Here is a 15,284-nt window from a genome sequence, read left to right on the forward strand (position 1 = left end):
AGGCTTCATATTGATCAGTGGGAGACTCAGAAGTTAATTGCAGGGGTCATTAAACCAGTCTGGCCTCTCTAGAGCTTTGGAGGCCACGGGATAAACCTCGATCAACATGCAAAACTAGTGCTGATTGCCAACAAACAGAGATGTAACGATAGATTTCCCTGTAAAAAATGTAAATGCAATAATTTTCCTTTAAAGGTATCAGGCATTGGAAATATTATAAGGTTAGTTATTTGGGTGTGGATCGACAATACTTAGGACACTGCCTAGAAAAGATGAGGGGCAAAAAATTGATGGGATAAGAGAAAGAATTCTCTTTAGAGTAGTTCCACTGAAAGAATAAAGAAATGTCTATTTAACAATGCTGTATTACTGGACTTCTCCCTTCTGAGTCCCTACATATACGGTTGACCCAACACAGGTTTGAACTGTGCAAATTGACTCATGCGTGGATTTTTGTCAAAAATACAGTGCAGGACCGTAAATGTGCTTTCTCATCCTTATGAGTTTAACATCTCTTCTCCGGCGTACTTTATTGTAAGAAAGGAGCACAAAATACATGTAAGGTACAAAATATGTGTGAACTGTTTATGGTATCAGGAAGGCTCCAGGTCAACAGCAGGCTATTAGTAGTTAAGTTTTGGGGGGAGTCAAACGCGATACACAGGGGGCACCTGGGTGGCTCAGTCAGTTAAGCATCTGACTCCGGCTCAGGTCATGATCTCACCATGTGCGAGATCGAGCCCTGTGTCAGGCTCTCTGCCGTCAGCACAGAGCCCGCTTCGGATCCTCAGTCCCCTGCTCTCTCTGCCCCTTCCCTGCTTGCGCTCTCTGACTCCTTCAAAAATAAACAAACTTAAAAAAAAATGTATATGTAGATTTCTGCCTGCACAGGGGGGTCAACACCCCTGGCCTCTGCACTGTTCAAGAGCCAACAGTAATTCTATTACAGATTATGTATAACTAAATATAAATGGCACGAGACAAATTTACAGTTAACTTATTTTAAAAATACCAAGTTTTAGAAGCATGTATTTTAGTAATTGTGGGAGTTTCTAAATTTCTTCTATTAAAAAGAGATACTTAGAGTTCAAGTCAGATGATTTGATGCACATTTCTGGGCGCAAACACCAACACCAAGCAATACCATCAAATGAGAAACTGGCAGTAGAAGTAACATTCCTCGCTGTGACTTCATGAGTAACACGTGCCGAGGGCCACTGCGTTGCAAATACAAAAAGCTTACCCACACATCCATATACACGGTCATTCCAAACTAACAGCAACATGACTGCTTTGCACGTAAAAGAGACTTCAAGAAAGCGGTCCCTGAATCGGGACGACTGTTCCTACTTTAGATGCACAGAGATGAGAGCTAATCCTTGCTCACAGCTTACCATGTGCCAATACCGCACTAAGTGCTACAAATCTGTCTCTGTGTATATATCTACATCTATATCATCTGCAACTAAACCTGTATCTTTATCTCTATTAATTCATTTATTCCTTACAACAACCCTGTCGGGTGTTTACCATTAGCATTCCCATTTCGAAGATGGGGAAACCGAGGCAAAGGGGAGCGTGGGCTTCTCCAAGGTCGCATAGTCGGTGAGGGGTGCCGCTGGGAGGCAAGTCCAGCCAGGCTCTAGGGCCCCCACTCTTAACCACCCCACTGCAGGGCCTCTCCGCGTAAATACGGACAGTCAGGGAAGATGGCCAGCGTTAGACGCTTCACCTGTTCTACACGGTTTAATGTTGATAACCAGGTTATCCACTCTTTTACACGTGAGGGAAGTGAGGCTCAGCAAGACTAAGTTCCTACAGAGATCAAGGCAGTTGGAGTTGGAGGTGGGAGTAAGCCCGCATCTCCCTGTCTCCGAAGTTTCAGGATCTAGCACCGAACGAAGACCCCGTGGAGCAAGGTCACGTGAGAAGGTTGGTCAAGTGAAAAGCAAGGATGTGTTGCTTTTGCAGGATGCAGAAGCACAGGGTGTCTGCTATCTGGTGGATGAGAATTCCGGGGCTGGGGAATGCAGGCACGTGATCACAGGGGAGCAGGGAGGTCCCTCAGACTTCTACTTCCTGAGGTTCCAGAGGCCTTAGCTACCTCCTCAGTCACCCTGTTGTTCTAGACGTCTGTCGAACCAGCACACCAGGTAAAGAAGGTAATGCTTCTCAAGCTACACATCTCCGGTGAAACTTCGCACAGAGGATCCTCGTTCTAAAACTGGGTACGGATCAGATGGATCCATTGTATTTTTCACATCAAAAGGGCTAAGAGGCAAAGCGTGTGCTCTGATCACCAGTGTTCTGACTGCTATTATACTTTTGTTTCCAATAAAGGTATTAGCTTTATAAACCTGGTGCACCTTTGTGGGAGGAAGCACCCAGTAACTGTCGCTTTGGTCAGTACCACTGTCACTACTGTTTATCATCACTTACCTTTGGGCGAAGCACCATGCACAGGCAACATGGAATTCAAACCTCACAAAAATCGGCATTGGAGCTTCGGGAGAATGGCAAGTATCTATGTCCGAATTGCCTGCCGTCCTTGTCAAATAATGAACATCCATTCCAGCCCTACTTAATCAGAATCTCTAGGGCAGGGCCAACGGGTCAGTGTTTCGAGAGCCACGCCAACTGATTCTTGTCTTGGCACGGATAGCCCCATTTTATGCACAAGGCATCAAGCAGTAAAGTGACTGCCAAAGACTAACATCACTGAATATAGGATGCGAACTCCACCAGACTTCAGAACCTGGGCTCTTAACTGCTCTGGAGTCCAAGCTTCAGCCATGAAGCTTACAAGTAGAAAAAAGGCACAAAGTAAGCAAGATCGCCTTCAACACCTGCGATCATCTACCAGCAGCGACCTGCCTACTGTCATATGATTTCCCAAACTGGTTTTCTCTGTAAGCATACAGAGACAGATCCTATTTTAAATTAAAAAAAAAAAATTAACAGTGCATTATACTTCTCCTACGCTCGTAATCCTTCATTTTCACAAGATTTGGGGATCTCTTAGCGATTTCAATGCTTCATCAAAAGGGACTGTCTGCAATAGAAGAGCGACCAAATCCCTGTGGTAACTAGAGAAACGCAGGCAACTAAAAGCATAGTCAATGCACAAGTGATGATGGGAGGCAGAATGGTAAGTGTCGAGATCCTTTACCGCAAGATGTTGACTTTCTGTCCACTATGTTCATACGCCTGGTCTCCGTGCGGAGTTTCCCGTCTGTGTTCTCCACCAGGTTGGCGAGGTCATCAATTATCTCTAGAAAGGAAGACAGAGATGCATGGTTAAGACTCTAGAAACACCCAGGCTCACATCAAAGTATCACAGCGGAGGCTGGCCTAGTCCCTACTGATAATTCTCTCACGTGCAGTGAGGGGAAAGGTAAAGAGCTCATGTGTGTTCTTTGGAAACTGCAATCCTGATTTATAAGAGGTGGTGGTGGTGGTGGTGCAGGGCTGTGGGAGTCGTAGCAAAGGGAAAAACCGATTGAATGGAAGTCTGGAACACAGAGGAGGAATGTCAGAAGTTCCAGGGAAGAAAAGCAGGACCCAGCAAAAGTTATGCCCAGCCACACTGTCATGCCAGCTTTATGGCAGATGGACTACAGGAGAACACTTCTTGTTTCTTATGTTTGTATTCTAATTGTTTTCTTGCATGCTTTCTTTGGTGGGAAGAGTAGGACAGGGTCCTTCTCGAGAAAACTGCTTGATGACGAAATCTGGCCAACCAAGGGGTGAAAAGAAATAAAGAACTCTAGGATAGAAGAAGCCAGAGACCATGACCTAAGAGATGGTGGAGACAGCTGGAGCCATCTAAATACGGAGTTGGGAATCAGCAGATACAGGGATTACGTTACAAAAAGGTAGATAAATGTTGTAAACAGCGACGATGTAATTATAACCGAAATCAGGAAGCAGTTGGGAGGCTGCGTGGTGGGAGAAAGGTGGAAAGAATTTGAAGGTGTTGATTTCCCCATCATGCACAGCGGAGTCCCATCAAGCTGCGGAAAAGCAAAACATAGACCTATGGCTTTTCAAAATCACCAAAGCTTCAGTGCTTTAGGTAATTTTTTTTGTTAACCTTAGATCTTTTAGTAATTACCATCTCTTGTAAAGAATCCTCTATGTGAAGTTGAGTTTTTTTTACGCTAATTGTCTTCTTTTAAGATTGAATTATTAGAGTTGATACTACGGTAATCTCCTTAAAGTGAAATTAAGCTCTTAGTAACACTTAAAATAGGACATATAGCATAATCCTAATGATATAAAATTACTTCTAGCCGCCCTTTCATATGGACAAACCTACAAGGATATATCTGGATGATGGGAAGGATGATTATTTCTAGGTGGTGGGATCCTGGGTGAGCTTCCTTGTGTTTTCTGTATTGTTTGAATTTCCTCTAATGAGTACATAGTACTTTTTTCTTTTTTTTAATTTTTTTTTACATTTATTTATTTTTGAGAGACAGAGCATGAGTAGGGGAGGGGCAGAGAGAGAGGGAGACACAGAGTCTGAAGCAGGCTCCAGGCTCTGAGCTGTCAGCACAGAGCCCAACGCAGGGCTTGAACCCACAAACCATGAGATCATGACCTGAGCCGAAGTCAGATGCTTAACCAACTGAGCCACCCAGGCCCCCGACATAGTCCTTTTTCAATTTTGGTTCCCTTTCCTCCCTCCTTCCCTCCCTTCCTCTTTTGTTTTTCTTTCTTTTAAGTGAGTGCTTTAGAGATCCATTGTCCAATATGAGTCACTGCTTCTGTTAAAGAATTAAATAAAACAAGGTAATCAAAGAAAGTTTTCAGAATGATGCTGGAGCTGTGTTTTAATTTTTGTTTGTTTACTTATCCATTTTGAGAGAGAGAGAGAGAGAGAGAGAGAGAGAGAGAGAGAGAGAGAAGAGAGCCAGCGTGGGCAGGGGAGGGGCAGAGAAAGGAGAGAGAGAAACTCAAGGGGGCTCCACAGGGTCAGCACAGAGTCCAACACAGGGCTTGATCTTGTGAACTGGGAGATTATGACCTGAGTCGAAATCAAGGGTGGGTCGCTCAACTGACTGAGCCACCCAGGTGCCCCTGGAGCTGAGTTTTAAAGGCCGTGGGCGTAAAGAAGCAGGAAGACAGCACTGCTCGCGGGAAGAAACAGCATGTGGAAGGCACAGAAGAGGCGGCCGCTCCTCCTGGGCTCCTGCAGCCCTTGGGACAACCTCCATTTCCTTGCAGACCTGTGTGTTTCGTATTTTAATTACTTGCTTGCCTGCCTTTCTTTGGTGGGAAGAATAGGACAGAGAGGCTCACTTTCCTTCCTTGCTCTACCTGTGATGCCCAGGGGAATGTCTAGTACACAGCCAGATAAAATAAACACAAAGCGATGGAGGCAATGAATGGAAGGAGTCTAAAAGAGAGACAGAATTTCAAAGTCCTTTTCTGCTTCTTAGGCCAGCAGATCTAGGCCAAAACTGTCAAATGGTATCTGTATGAGGGCCGCCCGGAAAACTTTTCGCTACCATTTAACAATGCATTTGAGGGGTTTTTTTGTTCATTTTGTTTTTAAGTTTATTTATTTATTTGGGACGGGGGAAGGGGCAAAGACAGAGGGAGAGAGAGAGAATCCCAAGCAGGCTCTGCACTGTCCTTATACACTGTGTGCACAGTCAGAGCCTGACGTGGGGCTCCGACTCATGAACCGTGAGATCACGACCTGAGCCGAAACCAAGAGCTGGACACTCAACCAACTGAGCCACCCAGGCGCCCCAACAGTGCACCTGTGACTCTGCAGTCAGTGACAGTCTTCCAGTTTTCCTCCCGTCTCCAAGCTCTGCGAAGTGTCTTCTTCCTCTTAAATGCCCGCAGTCCCACCCTTCTGTATATTTTTATGCTGTAACACTACCATGGTGATTTTATGTACCTTTCAGTTTCCTCAGTATGTAAATTAAAAACCTGAAAATCTCTGCTGTATATAGCTCCCCAAAATTCTTGACCCAGGCAGCCAAGTGCCTACTGTTTATCCGTACCTCGAAATTCCTACAAATATCTGAGTCTCAGGGTCTCTAAACTAAACTGTTCATCTTCCCCTACGCCTGACCCCCCCTCCGACATTCCCTGTCCCCATCCATGGCACCAACGTTCGCCTGCTGGCCCACGCTAGAAATCTTTAGTCACTCGGCCTCCCCCTCCCCTGGTCATGCCACTTGAAGCCAATTGACTTGACCCTGCCTCCCGGGATCTCTCAGTCTCATGCTTTCTCTTAAACTCTGCTACTGTCTCACAAAGTTGTGCCAGTGTCTCTCAAACAATGTCCAAACTTATCTTCCTGTTTCTAGTTCTGCATCTTCTCTTTCCACCCTCCATACTATAGCCAGGGACGCATTTTGATTGTTTTCATATTTTAACTAGTTAAAACTCAAATTTCAAGCCACTTGTGGGTGGTGACTACTATATCAAACAACATATCTCTAAAGCAATCATAAAAAAAAAAAAAGAAAGAAAGCCATACATCAATATATAGAGATTTAAGAAAAAAAAACAGAGGGAGGGGCTGCTGGGTGGCTCAGTCGGTTGAGCATCCGACTTCAGCACAGGTCATGATCTCACGGTTCGTGGGTTCGAGCCCCGTGTTGGGTTCTGTGCTGACAGCTCAGAGCCTGGAGCCTGCTTTGGGTTCTGTGTCTCCCTCTCTGTCTCTGCCCCTCCCCCACTCATGCTCTGTCTGTCTCTCTTTCTCTCTCTGTCTCAAAAAAAAAATAAACATTAAAAAAAATTAAAAAAAACCAACTGTCAGTAAAAAATAGAAACCCAATCCCCAGGGCTCATCTACTCTCACATCTCAAGAGTGTGTTTTTCACTTTAATAAGCTTTCCTGCTTAAGTCACTTGCCTGTGTTGCATGTCTGTCCTTGAATTCCTTCTCGTAACAAGACCGAGAACCTCCAGCAACACCTTTGGGATGGGCTGGGTTGTGGCCCCCGGGGCCCTGGGTCTCCCCTGTCCACCCAGCGACACTTAGAAATAAATCTAACAAAAGATGTGCAAGCTTTGTACACTGAAAACCGTAAACCACCGCTGGTTGAGAAATTAAAGAGACGGGAGTGCTGTACTGCATTCACGGACTGAAAAGACTCCATGTTTTAAAGGCACCTGCTGTCTCTCAACTGATCTATAGACTCAGTGTAGCCCCACTCAAAATCCTGGCAGGTTTTTCATTCACATGTGGAATTTAAGAAACAAAACAAATGAACAAAGGAAAAAAAAAAAGAGAGAGAGAAGCCAAGAAACACTCTTGACTGCAGAGAACAAACTGATGGTTCCCAGAGGGGAGGTGGGGGTGGGGGATGGGTGAAAAGGTGATGGGGATCAAGGAGGGCACTGGCTGTGCCCAGCGCTGGGTGATGTGTGAAGTGTTGGGCGACTTACCCTGTACCCCTGAAGCTAATATTACACTGTGAACCACGCTGGAATTGAAATAGAAAATTCATTAATTCATTAATTTAAAAAATCCTAGCATGAAAAAAAAAATAACACTGGCAAGCTAATTTTAAAATGTACATGGAAAGGCAAATAGTTTAGAATAGCCAAAATAATCTTGCCAAAAAAAAAAAGGAAAAAAGTTGGAGGTACTATACTACCCAAATCCCAGATTTATTATAAATATATAGCAATCAGGACAGTGTGGTATTGGCAGAAGGACAAACAGATCAATGGGACTAGACAGAGTCCAGAGATGCACCTGTGTGTGTGTGTGTGTGTGTGTGTGTGTGTGTGTACTCAATTCTCAACAAAAGTATCAACAACAAAGTCAGTCAAATATGGAAAGAAAAGTCTTTTCAACAAATAATATTGAAACAACCGAGTACCCCTACGAGGAAATGAAAACAATCCCGACTCCTCCCATTAGAATCTAAAATTAAAGACTGACTGTGCTTATTGCTGGGGACAATCTGGCACAAAGGTAACCGTAGAAGTGTTTGTCAGCTCTAATCAAGTTAACCATCTATGTAACTCACGACCCAGAAATTTCACTCCTACGTATTTACCAAACAGAACCAAAAAATATTTCTCGGGGCGCCTGGGTGGCTCAGTCAGTTGAGCCACTGACTCCTGGTTTTGGCTCAGGTCATGATCTCCTGGTTCATGGGTTCTAGCCCCTCACTGGGCTCTGCCCTGAGAGCGCTAAGCCCGCTTGGGATTCTCTCTCTCTCCCTCTCTCCCTCTCTTTCTGCCCTTCCCCAGCTGGTGCGCGTGCCCACGTGCTTGTTCTCTCTCAAAATAAACTTCAAACAACGGCAAAACATATTTCTCAAAAAGACTTGCAAAAAAGTGTACATAGCAGCCTTATTAATTAGAACCTGAAGCAGAAAGGGCTCAAATATCCATCAAGAGGAGAATGGATAAGCAAATCTGTATAATAAGCTTATCTGTAGCACAGAACACTATTCAGCAATGAAAACAATGAGCTACTTGCTGGTGCAACAACCAGATAAATCTCAAAAGCATGTTGTTGGCCTACAATAAGAGAACTGAAATCAATACATATGTATTTCATGATTCTACTTATATGAAGTGTATGCATAAACCAAATCTGGATAGAAATCAGAAAGGAGCTGCCTCTGGGGTGGTGGGGTGGCCCGCTAGAAGGGGACACGAGGGAGTTTCCTGGGGTGACTGAAAGATTCTAAATGATGACACAATTGTATACAGTTGTTAAAATGCACAGAACCGAATACTAAAGATCTGTGTGATTTGTTCTATGTAGACTAAACCAGGGGCTCCTGGGTGGTTCAGTTGGTTGACTGTCTGACTCTCAATTGCGGCTCAGGTCATGATCTCACGGTGAGTTTGTGAGATCGAGCCCTGGGTCAGAGACTGCCTGGGATTCTCTGTTCCCTCTCTCTCTCTCTCTACCCCTTTCCTGCTCATTCTCTCTCTCCCCCCCCCCAAAAAAAATAAATAAATACACTTAAAAAAAAAAGGTAAACCAGAAAAAAATTAAGTTTACAATATTAGGATACTCCTAAGATTTTCCAGGAAGGCAGGCAGGCATGCATTCTGGGAAGACAGGGCGAATGCTTTAGAACAACAAAACTGCCAGACCGCAGAGGTCATGTGACCGTGCCGCGGTTCCTCCCCTTTTCTCCAGCATCCCTAGCAACAGAAGCAGGCTGATGAACATTTTGCTGAATGCTCCCAGCCACTGGTGACATGGAAACTCGTGAGAAAAATCACTTCCATGGCTGAGCTGGAGGGTGACTCTCATTATTATAAGGTTCTACCCATTGAGCCGAACACCTGCCCGCTTTCACGGTCCACCAGACTTATTTCTAGAACACAACACCAGTGTTCCTTCTTCCACAAGACACTTCTCTCCCTCCTTAGTCTTCTCTTCGGGGGTAAAGACGCTGAGCTGGAAACTTTGGCAGATCCTGAGAGGAAGCAGTTTCAAAATCTTGTGACATCTTGGCGCTTTGGGCATAGTGTTCGTCCTACAGTGCCATGTGTGGGCTGGACGTGCCACCTCGGTTTTGGTCTGGTGAGGTGAGCACGGAACCCAGATGGGCTTATACACTGGAGCATATGTAAAAGCATATGGTTTGGTTTTTTTTTTTTTAAGTCTATTTATTTATTTTGGGGCGGAGCAGACAGAGAGAGAGGGAGACCCAGAATGTGAAGCAGGCTCCAAGGTCTGAGCTGTCAGCACAGAGCCCGATGTGGGGCTTGCCCCCATGAACCGTGAAATCGTGACCTGAGCCGAAGTTGGATGCTTAACCGACGGAGCCACCCAGGCACCCCAAAGCGAATGTTTTTTATCACCCACTCTCCGTGTCCTATCAGGATATTCCACAGTAATGTGCTTCGTACCGTTACTTGGCACAATGCGATTGGTCCACACAACCGATCACAGTCTAATGATTATGTTTTAATGCTGCAGTACGTAATGCGAAACTCAGGTGTCATCAGCCTCCATCACTAAAACAAAGTCAATGTAAAATACTCCTTGTCTGACACTAAACATTTGTCAGTCGTTAAAGGTTAACTGGGTTTCTAGATAGATTCCTTTTAAACTTTATAAATATTTACAACTGAGAGGTAGATCAAGACTTTGTGTGTAGCAGATTAGCTCAGCCAAGATCAGTAGTCAACGCTGAGGGTGTTGATTTTTTGTTTTAAGTTTATTTATTTTTTTTAGTAACCTCTACACCCAGAGTGGGGCTTGTACCCACGACCCTGAGATCAAGGGCCAGACGCTCTTCTGACTGAGCCGGCCGGGCGCCCCGAGAGCGTTCTTGTTTTTAATCTCAGACCAAACACAGAGTTTTTCATTGGGTTGCTAAACCTCTTCTGATCACTGATGTGTTGTTTGTTTGTTTACAAAACCAACTCTATTTTTTTTTTGAGTGACACAATTATTTAATAGCAGTTTATGAATGACAGGGGGGGCCAAACAAAAAAGACAAAAGTTGTCCCAACACCCCGGTAATCACTTCTATGTGTTCTCTTCTCAGATTTGACATAAACATATATTTTTATATAATTGCAACACAGAAGCCTTTTGCCCCATTAACATGAGCTCTTTTATGATCTTTCATGTTGCTACACAGTCTCCCTTCACAGTTATAATTTCTAATGGTTACAAAATATTCCTTCCATTAAATAAACATTCATTAAAAATAGCCCACTGTCAGGGACTTAGAATGTTTCTATATTTATACATAATGAGTCAACGAATTCTTTCCTCCATTATCATTTTCTTCCTTTTGTCTCATTTCCTTACGTTAACACCCTGGGGTTCTGATGGCCGCGTGGACTTGGAAACACATCGCCACATCAGTTTTTCAAAGGTTTATACTGCCGCTGTGGGTTCGCCCCACTGTGTCACAGCTGCTCTGAACTCCCCAGATTTCCAGGGGCAGGGAGTCCAGGGGGATTCCCACCCTGCAGCCCGCAAGCTGGGAAGTCCCCCAACCAGAGTCTCTTACCAGCGAATTAAACACAGGTTTCTGAGCACAGGTCGAAAAACGACCCGCTGCCTCTTGCAGATTCCGGGCAGTCCCGGCCTCTCGAGAGAGACTGATCTTTGGCTTCCTGGTTAAGTGTTTGCATTTGGGTTCTGAGAAGGAGGCTGTATGTCCATCGTGCGTGGATTCGGGACACCGTGTGCCATTCCGACACGGGGTGGAACAACGGTCAAGGTAAAGCGTGACACAAAACTGACGGAATCAAAAGCGGTAAGAAACACACGGCATCACACTGACTCAAATTATACTTGTCACTTCTTCCCGCTCTCAAGGACATTGCCAATTATATTCCATATTAAGGCAGAGAGCGTGCTGCATGTTTCCAGGATAAGTTTGGTGCTTTTTCATTTTCTTTCTTTTTTCTTTCTTTTTCTTTCTTTTTTTTTTTTTTTTTGTGCTCACAGTGGAAGGTGGCAGTTGTGAAGTCGTTATGCTTCTGTGCCTCTGGCTTATACTGCCAGTAACATTTGAAGACAAATGCTAGGACAAACCAGGAGTGAATAAACAGCCCTTCTTGAGGGCATTTGTTTAACCGCCTCCACTCCCTGTAATGGAAATTTAAAATTAGGATGGGGGTGGGACCTTTAACAATACCTGGCACTAGGTGACGATGTCAAATATGTGACAGAAACCAGGAGACGCAGTAACACTGAGGGCACTCCATGACAGGGCAGCTGGTGGGGAACTCCGGCACCCCCAAGCTGAGCTTCTGGGACACACCCAGGCTTTGGAGGCCTCAGAGAAATCCCCTTGGCTGCACCTGCTCACATCTTAAGCAGCGGCAGGTGAACGAAAGCCCAGGCTCCTTTCCTTCTTCCTTCCCACCATCAACCGGGGCCTTCCATTCTTCCCCCAACTGGGCCTAAAACTGCGCAGCCAAAGGCCGCCTAAGCTACAAGAACCTTCCCTGCTTCCAACAGTAGATGCATCTCCTTGTGCGAAGAGCAACCAAATGGCAGCAGGTGTAAACAAAGAGCCCCCAATGAGGGCCCGTCCTCTCCCTCCTTCACCTCGTCTGCTGGAGAAAAGACAATTCCTTCCGGAAAAGGAGAGGTCTTGAGAAAGCGGTTTCTCAAACACAAGATTTCTTAAACACAAGATTCAAGAGGACCGTAAGTGAGTGGCCACTGGAACACACAGCCATGACAAGGGGAACAAGTCAGGGTTACTGGACACACTGCATCCAGACAGAATCACAACTGTCAAATTAAAAACCATAGCGAAGGCACAAATTAAACAGACAGTAATCTAGATAAAAGATTTAGACAACAGGTTTGAATGACCTCCCAGACGTCAAAGGAAAAGGGCAGAGAGGACAAAATATGGGAGGGGAAAGACCAAAAAGACAGGGACAAAGATCCAGGAAAACAGAAGGACCAACAATGACCAAATAAATAATGATGAGGTGCCTGACTGGCTCAATCTGTTGAGCGTCTGACTTCGGCACAGGTCATGATCTCAAGGTTTGTGGGTTCAAGGCCTGCGTCGGGCTCTATGCTAATGTCTCAGAGCCTGGAGCCCGCTTCGGATTCTGTGTCTCCCTCTGTCTCTGCCCCTCCCCTGCTCACGCTCTGTCTCTCTCTTGCTCTCAAAAATAGACATTAAGTAAATAAATAATATAATATAATCAATTTTCCTTGAGCTGAGAAAACATTGGAGTCTTCGTATCAAAGAAACTCACTGAGCTCTGACCGACATTCTTCAAAAGGGTCTGGAAATATCTCATGAAATTTCTGAACTTCAGAAAAAAAAAAATTCTGAGGCACTCAAATGGTAGGCAGGGAAGATTACCAGCTTCCGAAATTGAGAAAATGAGAGAAAATTAAACTGGCATCAGGCTGTTCCTGTAAAACACGGAATATCTTAGTAAAAAGGTGTTAAGGGATACAGGCTGTGACCTATGGATTCAAAGTCTAGCTAATGTATAAAGCATGTGACAGTAATTCTTGGAGTAGTCTGCAAAGTTACCACGCAAGTCTTTGGGGCCCCGGAGCCACCCCAAGCCTTTGGCCAGGGTTTCACCCAGCTACCACTCAGTCCTCCTCCAGCTCCCTTTCCCAGGTTGCAGTGACGTGCGCGATGCCCTTCAGGGCAGCACAGAACCTGCTCCAAATCCTTACCTGCCCACCCATCTTTAACCTCAGTGCATTGCAAAAGCACCTGAGCTGTCCAATGATGTCTGTTTCAAAATCCAGCAAGATCATCGTCACACGGCAATATCCCTTGGAGGCTTTTGTCAACCGTCCTAGCTCCAAACTGTCAGAGCACAAAATCAGTGGCAGAAAGACAGACCAAGGGGAGTAAAGCACGTATGCAAAATCGCATTCAGTTTAAGAGGGCTAAAAATCGCATTCAGTTTAAGAGGGCTAAATGGCCTAGACCATCTGCCCCATGCTGTGCTAATATTCACTGCCTGGGGGTATAATCTGTAGCACTAGCTTCCATTTGTAGAAAAAAAGCCTGCGGAAGAATTCAGAGCTAGAGAAAAATATAAATGAATGGTGTGCAAAAATGGGTGGTTATATATCATATGTGTATGCATGTACGTATGTATGGATATACGTATACAGATATACAGATGCTTTTGTATGTTTATACGTACACATATATCTATATATCTATATGTATGTATATATATGTACCTATATACATGTATCTTTTTTTTTTTAACGTTTATTCATTTTTGAGAGAGAGACAGAGCATGAACAGGGGAGGGGCAGAGAGAGAGGGAGACACAGAATCGGAAGCAGGCTCCAGGCTCCGAGCCATCAGCCCAGAGCCCGACGCGGGGCTTGAACCCACGGACTGCGAGATCGTGACCCGAGCCAAAGTTGGACGCTCAACCGACTGAGCCACCCAGGCACCCCATATACATGTATCTTAAGAGATATATTTTACATCTCATTTTTCTAAGACAGAATGGTACATGTATCTTAGAAAAACATTTTATTTGGGGTGCCTGGGTGGCTCAGTCAGTTAAGCGTCCGACTTCAGCTCAGGTCATGATCTCACAGTTTGGGAGTTCGAGCCCCGCATCAGGCCCTGTGCTGACAGCTCAGGGCCTGGAGCCGGTTTCAGATTCTGTGTCTCCCTCTCTCTCTCTGCCCCTCCCCGGCTCGCACTCTGTCTCTCTCTCTCTCAAAAATAAATAAACATTAAAAAAAATAATAAAAAAATAAAAACATTTTATTTATGTATTTATTTATTTATTTGAGAGAGAGAGAGAGAGAGAGAGAGAGAGAGAGAGAGAGAGAGGGTGTGTGTGTGTGTGTGTGTGTGAGAGTGGGGAGAGGAGCAGAAGGAGAGAGAGACAATCTTAAGCAGGCTCCACACTCAGCGCGGAGCCCGACATGAGGCTCGATCCCGTGACCCTGGGATCGTGACCTGAGGCTAAATCAAGAATTGGACGCTCAACCAGTTGAGCCACCCAGGGGCCCCAGAAAAAACATGTTAGAGACAATCATGAATGAATGCTGGAGAAACACCCCAAAACAAAAGAAAGTAATTAAAAGACATTGCTGGGGCAGCTGAAGAAATTTAAACATGGGCTCCATATAAAACATGGGCTCCATATAAAGCTCCATGAATGAATGCTGGAGAAACACCCCAAAACAAAAGAAAGTAATTAAAAGACATTGCTGGGGCAGCTGAAGAAATTTAAACATGGGCTCCATATAAAGCAATAACACCATGTGAGAGTTAGGTCTCTTGCCCCGATAATGACACCATGGTTATGTAGGAGAACACGCTAATTCTTGAGAAATGCCCATTGAAGTATTTAGTATTCACCTGACTTTTATACAGTTTGCTGGAAAACAAAGTATACATAAAAGGAAGAAAACAGACGTAAAATGGTAACAATCAGTGACTCTAGATGAACAGTGACCAGGTGTGTGGCAAAAACACATTCTCAACTTTGCCATTGGTTTGAGAAAAATCTTATATATTTTTTTAATTAAAAAAAATTTTTAAATGTTTTTATTTATTTTTGAGAGAGAGAGTGAGGGGGGGAGGGGCAGAGAGAGAGAGAGACACAGAATCCGAAGCAGGTGTTCCAGGCTCTGAGCTGTCAGCACAGAGCCTGACGCGGGGCTTGAACCCACCAATGGTGAGATCACGACCTGAGTGGAAGTCGGATGCTCAACCGACTGAGCCACCCAGGCGCCCCAGGTTTGAGAAAAATTTTAAATACAAAAAAACCAAAAGAATAAAAAATAAAGAATAAAAAAGAATAAAAAAATAAAAAAACATAACATCATAACATCAT

General features: G+C 44.6%; 1 protein-coding gene across 1 annotated transcript in view; it reads right to left on the reverse strand.

Annotated features, from left to right (window-relative positions):
• The window catches only part of STX8 (syntaxin 8), a 252,235-nt gene that overhangs the window by 95,202 nt on the left and 141,749 nt on the right, over positions 1–15,284 (reverse strand). The window contains exon 7 of the mRNA XM_042916483.1: positions 3,170–3,271. Coding sequence (XP_042772417.1) covers positions 3,170–3,271 — 102 coding nt within the window. The remainder of the gene's footprint in view (positions 1–3,169; positions 3,272–15,284) is intronic.

The sequence above is a fragment of the Panthera leo genome, chromosome E1, assembly GCF_018350215.1.
Source record: "Panthera leo isolate Ple1 chromosome E1, P.leo_Ple1_pat1.1, whole genome shotgun sequence".
Lineage (NCBI taxonomy): Eukaryota > Metazoa > Chordata > Mammalia > Carnivora > Felidae > Panthera > Panthera leo.